General features: G+C 31.7%; 1 protein-coding gene across 1 annotated transcript in view; it reads right to left on the reverse strand.

Moving 5' to 3' along the window:
* LOC105623872 (potassium voltage-gated channel subfamily H member 2) overlaps nt 1-738 on the reverse strand; it is a 168,446-nt gene extending 167,708 nt beyond the window's left edge. Inside the window, exons 1-2 of the mRNA XM_012205245.1 lie at nt 711-738; nt 504-662 (exon numbers count right to left, since the gene is read on the reverse strand). Coding sequence (XP_012060635.1) covers nt 504-662; nt 711-738 — 187 coding nt within the window. The remainder of the gene's footprint in view (nt 1-503; nt 663-710) is intronic.
* Nucleotides 739-7,484: the final 6,746 nt, after the last annotated feature.

The raw sequence follows: 7,484 nt of genomic DNA on the forward strand, positions 1-7,484 counted from the left end.
TATATTTATATATATTTATATATATCCAAAATTCTATATATATCAAGAATATATGGTTGTTCTCGAAAATAATAATTTTATAATTTATATAAGGTTACAGTCATTTTCGGAAACAGACATATATGTTTTTGTTGATACATAAATATAAATATAATTATTATTATTAACAACGTAGTGATATCTATAAAAATGGAGCTTCTAAATAAATGAAGATTATTTATTATGTAATTATTATTTTATCATGCAATTATAATCATAAATACACTAAAAATTTTTCTCGCAATAAAACTCTAATATAGTTCTGTATCTGTACCGTTCTCAAGTTTATCCACTATATTTATTAACAACAATTGAGCGCAGCGAAACTTCTCATGAAATATCGGACGTGCTATCGAATTTCGAAGTCTACTGTCGCGAATGTTACGGTGAATTTTCGTACGAAAATTTGAGCACGCGCGTGCATTGAGACGAGTTGAAGTAGAACGAATAAAATTGGAACATACAGCGTGTTGCGAGTCTGTTGTTGGCCTGACTCGGCGGTGGGATCGCGGCCTGCGGCGGTGGCTGTGAGCTCAGATCCTCGAAGTTTATGATTTGCAGGCAAATGTCGTCCACTTCGCTCTTTATTAGCGCTATCACCTCGCTGCAAAGGAACTTGGTTCCTAAAACAGGAAATTAGCAAGTCAGACATCCCTGTCCGAAATACCAACCGTCTGACATGCGTCTTTGAGCTCTCATGAATTCATATATGTCATGTGTGTATATATACGAATGAATGTAATGATCCGTTGTGCAAAATTTAATTTACTCATAAAATAATCCATAAATACAAGGATCTCAGCATTTAAAGATTTTAAACACTCAACCCTTAAAATTTTTTAAATATAAAAATTAACATATTCAAGAGATAATATTTTAATTCTTCAGAGCTAACGTAGAGTATATATTGAACCCACTCAATTACATCCCTCCAAAGTTGATGAGTCTATTAAATAGTGAATCTATTAAACCCGCTGTACAATGATTGTTTGAATAACAAACTGTTCTGAATAAAAATCATGAATAAATTAGCAAAAATGTTAAGATAAAAAATACATTATTATATTTCAATTCACTATTAATTCTTAATTCTTTTATTTATTATTGTCATTTTATACAACAATTGCCACTTTACACAAAAATATCAAACAATTCAATTTTTTTACATTACTTCTGCAAAAGTTTGGATTATTTTTATTAAAATACTTAAAGAACACTTAAAGAAAGGCTTAAAAGCCTTCAAAATTCAATAAAACATGATAGGATTATAGTATAGTCTGATAAACATAATCATGTACCTCTATTTATGGGCGTAGATGGTCAACCGCGCGCGCGCGTGCGTTTCTGAAATATTTCAATATTAAAGTTAATAGCGGCAATTCATTAAAATTTATATTTGAGTTCATCTTAAAAAAATTTATGTTTTATGTTTTTATCAAAACTTTTACCTTAAAATTTTTTAAAAGTAGCAATCCATAATAAAAATCTGTAAATTAATCTGTTAATTAATAATTAATGTTTTATAGTAACATTTATTTCTATCATAAAACATTATTATATAAAGAAACAAATTAACTGTTAATGAGATTTAAACTCGAATCTGTAAATAAAAAGGCTATTACCATATTCATATACATTTCTTCAAATATCTGCTCTATAAACCCTTTAATAAACGTTCAGGAAAATACTATATCCTTATCACATTTTATTGAAATCGATGAGGATTAGATGATTCTGAGTTTTCTCTTCTTAATATTCATCCTTTTTTATACAAATTATGCCGTTTATTAAAAAATAGAAAGAATTTTTACAAGAATCTGTATTTGGCTTATAAACGCTCTTTTAATATACTTTTGACGTAGTTCAAAAAAGCTAGCATTATATTTTATTATATCATTTAGATTTCTTGAAATTAATTAGTATCTTTTGAGAATGGGAGCTTTCTAACAAAAAAAAATTATAAAAAAGACCTCGTTTTTTAAACTGTATAGTTTTTGTTAAACTTAATTCTGGATCAAAATCCTAAATTTCAAAAAAGTAATCTGATTATCGTGAAATTCAGTTTTAGGTTTTTACATTGCTGAGTTTGAATGTGAGTCCTCAGATCCCGCATCCATTTGACGCAACGCAATTAGAAGGCGGCCATTTTTATCTATCCAGCAGAGACAGCGCTCTCCTTATGTATTACTATCAATAGTTTTTTTTTCTTGTTGGATTATCAATCTATTTTTTTGTGCTCATGTTCATTTATTCAATTTTTGTTCATTGATTTTGTTGTTCGTTACTTTTTATACACTCTCTGTGTGAAATACAAATTTTCCCATCATTGCATAATACAATAAAAATTAAATATTTATTATTTCGATAAAAACATCTGTGTGCTTTTTAGATTACATCAATAAGTTATGGATCCACGCTTCCATTGCGTTACAAGATAACACGTTCGTTTGTTGTAATGATAAGGAAGGTCAAAAATTTTGGATCACCGAAATTTGCAAAAGTGCAGAAGGTACAAAGGGAAATGCTAAAAAATGCTAAAAATGACCGATAAAGATCTCGTTCATATTGAAGTCTTGTCTAAAGACAACTTCGTTGGCAGTTTCTGTTTGAAAAACGAGAGATTATAGACATCGTGGAAGAAATAATAGAAGAACTCACAGACAGGACCAGGATGTACAGAAATAGTGGAAAAAGAATAAATCTGAAGCTAAGTATTGCATTTCGGCAAAATTAGATGATAGATTAATTAAACATGTACGTGCAAAAATTCTAAAGACATATACTTTGTGATCTATTTAAGAAAAGGTCCGCAGCTTGATGCTACAAAAGAGAATTTTAAATTTTAAACTTAAATTTTAAAGAGGCGTAAAAGTCTCTGATTATGTTACAGAAGCGAAAAATTTGGCTCATCAATTACGAGTAGCCGGCGAGGTAGTATCAGATAAGATTACAAATGATAATTATCAATGGACTGCCATTGTCAAAAATTTGTATTGTCATGGAATGGAAGAGAGAATACTACCTTGATCAAAAAGTTCCCGGAATTCATTCAGAAAATTCAAAATACAGTTTTATTCATCAAAAGTGAAAGTATTGTCCCTTTCAAAGTATTCCCCATCGACTGTAACGCACTTATGCCAGCGCTTGATCCAACTCTCGAAACATTTCTGGAACTCTATTGTCGGTATAGCCATCAGAGCCGTCTTTGATTTTTCCATTTTTACTTCTTTTCGGCTGTTAAAACACATTTCCCGTAATGGTTTCTTGACTCGAACAGAAAAAAATGGGGGAGTCATATCAGGTGAATTCGATGTTGGATGGTATTCGTTTCGTTCTTACTTAAAAATTCACTCGTTGTTGCAAATTCAACTCCATTTTTAAAACTGATTCGATTAAAAAATCGAAAATACGTGCAGAGATAGATGTACTCAAGACGGCGTAACTTTTAAATGTCAAGCTATGGTGATAAAATTTGGTGGGAATGTCAATGATAGATGTGACAACCTAACCAAAACAGAACTCAAATCAACTGACTCAGAGCATCACCTGGTGATAATTCCGGGAACTTTTTGATCAAGGTACGCGTCAATCTCTACAGAAGAAGAATTAATTTCTATTGAAAAAAATTATGAAGATAGAAAATGAAGAAGTCGAAGCCTTGGCAGCTGTTACGAAAAAATCATAAGAAGACAACCAAGAAAGGAACAGAGAAAAACAATATAACATATTAACAATAACATATAACAATATAACAGTAGCATTTAGCAGTAAGTGCTATTTTTATTATTTTGCAAGAAACTTGATCATAAGAAAGAAAATTGCAAGAAATTTGAGTTAAAGTCTGAAAAGAGATATTCAGAGCACTCTAGTGACAAAGATGATAAAGACAACAAGATTTCAACGAAATCTGCGCAATCGCGATCTAACTTGAAGCAACCAAATCGATGGAAAGGCGATATCCACAAGCGAACCTATAATTAAACTAGATGTGAATCCTTGCTGAAGAGATTGCTGCACATCAGAAACATAGTATTTGGGTAGTGCAAGGAAAGCTTATAGATAAGAAGCCAATGAGTTGCAAGTGGATCTTAAAAAGAAGGTGATGCTTGGAGAATCATACAGATATAAAGCTAAGTTTTAGTAGATCGTGATTTCTGTCAAAAATATATTGACTATTTGGTATTGACTATCTGGATACGTACGCATCGATTGTTTGCTACGATAACATTCGAATTCTATTAGTAATGACAATTGCAAAAGAAATGGAGATACTGCAATTCGTAAAGACTGCATTCCGGTATGGTGAATTAAAAGAAAAAAATCTGAATGGAATTATCTGAGGAACCATGGCAAAAGAACGTCGTCAAGTTACAGAAATCCTTATATAGATTAAAACAGAGTCCTCATTGCTGGAACGAATGGTTAAATAATGTACTGACTGAATTCAACTTATAAAAGTCAGATGCAGATGATTGTATTTATGTTGATTCATATAGTGTGGATAAAATATATTTAGCGCTGTATGTCGATGACGACTAGTTTTCTATAAGTCCAAGAATACATTAAGAATATTTCTTAATCAAATTGGTAAAATATTCGACATTAAGATAAGCGAACCAAAGTGTTTCGTTGGAATGGAAATTGAACGAGATCACGATAAAAGTTGATTAAAGATTTATCAAGCAAGTTATATACAACAGCTAATTGAACGATTTAATATGAAAGAAGATAAAGGAATGGTTACCTGTTGATCCATACACTCGTCTGTCGAAAGAAATGAATCCAAATATTCAGGTTGAAAAAGAAGAAATGGATAGAATTCCATGTGCATCATTAATAGGATCGCTACTGTTTGCAGCTAACGTAACGCGTTTTGACATTACTTTTGGAGTAAATGTACTAAGTCGATATCTTCAAAATCAAGAATTTCAACATTGGAGAGTGGCTAAGAGGATCTTAAGATATTTAAAGAAAACAATAGCAGAAGGTATAACTTACAGTAAACAAATGGATAGCAAGAAATTATAGTGATGCAGACTTCACCAGAGACGAAGACGAGAGACGGAGTGGATTCAACTAGTGAATATATCATAATTCTACAAGGTGGATCAATAAGTTGATCATCAAGATTACAAAAGACAATCTCTCTCTGTCAACAGCAGAGACAGAACTTGTGACACCTATCAAAGTGGCATAAAAACTAATGTGGCTACATAAATTATTGGCAAATTTGCAATGTATAGAAAAAGAAATAAAGCCAATATTATTAAATTGTAATAATCAAGCATTGATTTCCTTAACAAAAAATCCTGGTTATCACCAACGTACGAAACACATTGACAAGGATTATTGGTTTGTACGAAAGGCTGCAGAAACTGAGAAAGTGGATACAGTATTGTATAATTGAAATACAATTGGCGGATATATTGATTAAAAGACCAAAACTCGGTTCCGGAAAACTGAAACAACTATCACTGATTTATGAGAAACTCATGAGTGGGAGTGTTATAAAGTGAGTCCTCAGGTCCTGCATCCATTTGACGCAACATAATTGGAAGATGGCCATTTTTATCTATCCAGCAGAGACAGCACTCTTCTTATATACTACTATCAATAGTTTTTTCCTTCTTGGGTTATCAACCTTTTTTTTGTGTTCATTCAATTTTTATTCGTTAATACTTTTATATACTCTCTCAGGGCCACCAATCTCTTCTCTTGTTCTGAGCATTACCAGCATTTGTAGCGACCTCATATGACACAGGAAATGAAGAATTAATATTTAATATAACTGTCATAGAAATCATTTCCGACCGACATCTTTATCGCTATATAAGCATATGGCTGAGTAGTTCATTATGGATGCTCACGCGCTTTAAACCCCAACGCAAAAAAATATATTACTTATAATGATAATCAATTAATTGACATAATTGTCCAATTATTAATATCGATTAAATCAAAATTTGAAGAAAAATATTTTATCTTGTGTTTGCTTCTCTTGTTAATGACTAAAATCATATGTTGTTTTTTAAAGTCTACAGGGTATTTTTTCAAAGAATATGATGAATTTTCAAAGAGGTTGATGTTATGAGTATTAAATAATAGAACATTAATATTTTATATATATATATATATATATATATATATATTGATACACACACACACATACCTTGCAATTAAAAATTCTCTAAAATCAAGTTCTATGTATATATTAATTAAATTATTTCCATAAACTTCTGTCCATATTGAATTCATCATTTCGAATTTTATTTTTGACTTCAGATTCAAATAAATTATCAAATTATCTCGTAGGCCAAGTTTCATAAAAATCAAACAAGTGATTTACAAAATAAAAGGGGATAATCATAAATATAATCGTCCATCCACAAAGAACTAATTAATATAAATTAAATGAGTCTTATACAATCTCAGAAATAGTATTATAGATTTTGGCGTTAACTCCGGAAGATTAAATAAATTAATTCTTGATATATATTCCCCCAACATAAATTGACATACAAGCATCTTAGACTAGTTGTTTGAAGTACTGAAGTGTTATACATGCAAGTATCATCTACACTCGAGAAACTCAAGTTTTTGATGCTACGGATGGCATGTCAAAATCATCGCATCGATGGCACTTTGCGTATCAAGGATCGCGGTGCGACCATAAAATTCGGAAATATGGAGTAGTGAATCAAGAAATACAAAACGCTAGAGAAATTCATGCCGGGACACATACAAAGCACCGTAACCTATTCGCGCGATGCGCGACCGTGCAACACAATAAATATTCCAGATTGACGTTTACTAGATGTCTTTTAGACGCCGATGCGCAAATTTGCGCATTGGCAATATTTCATTCGCAAAGGCGAGTGGTTAGACAAGAGAGATTACAAAACTTGCCGTAAAAGTTTCTGGATCGCGCCCAAATAGTTATCTCGTTCTAGCTGCGCTAATATCCTCGTAAAGCTTAGATTGTTGCTGCAGTGACATAAAAGTGTTAAGTACCCGATATAAGCCCTTCGTAACAACTTTGTTATATCAGATCGCGCTAAAGTAGATGCAGAGTTTATCGTGGCTTGTTGCAAGTACTGCTCGTACAGTAAAAAAAAATGAAAAAAAATTGTATATTTTATCTTTGACATTAACTACGAGGAGTATAAACACGCGATACCAACTTCGATAAGCGTCAACTTGATTTTCTGCCACGTAATTAAATAAAAAAAATTATTATCAAGATTGGAATTTTATTATTTCTATCTTCTAGCAACATTTCCATGAGACAAGTTCACCTTGGCTAATTATAAAAATCAACGCAGTCGTGACAATCAGAGAATCAGACAAATAAGTTATCAGAAAAGTATAAGTTTCCATGCTAGGAGTTTAACTTCAATTAGAGAAGTCTGCAGCCCCTCCTTCTCTCTCTCTCTCTCTCTCCTCCC

The sequence above is a fragment of the Atta cephalotes genome (assembly GCF_000143395.1).
Source record: "Atta cephalotes unplaced genomic scaffold scaffold00066, whole genome shotgun sequence".
NCBI classification, from domain to species: Eukaryota; Metazoa; Arthropoda; class Insecta; order Hymenoptera; family Formicidae; genus Atta; species Atta cephalotes.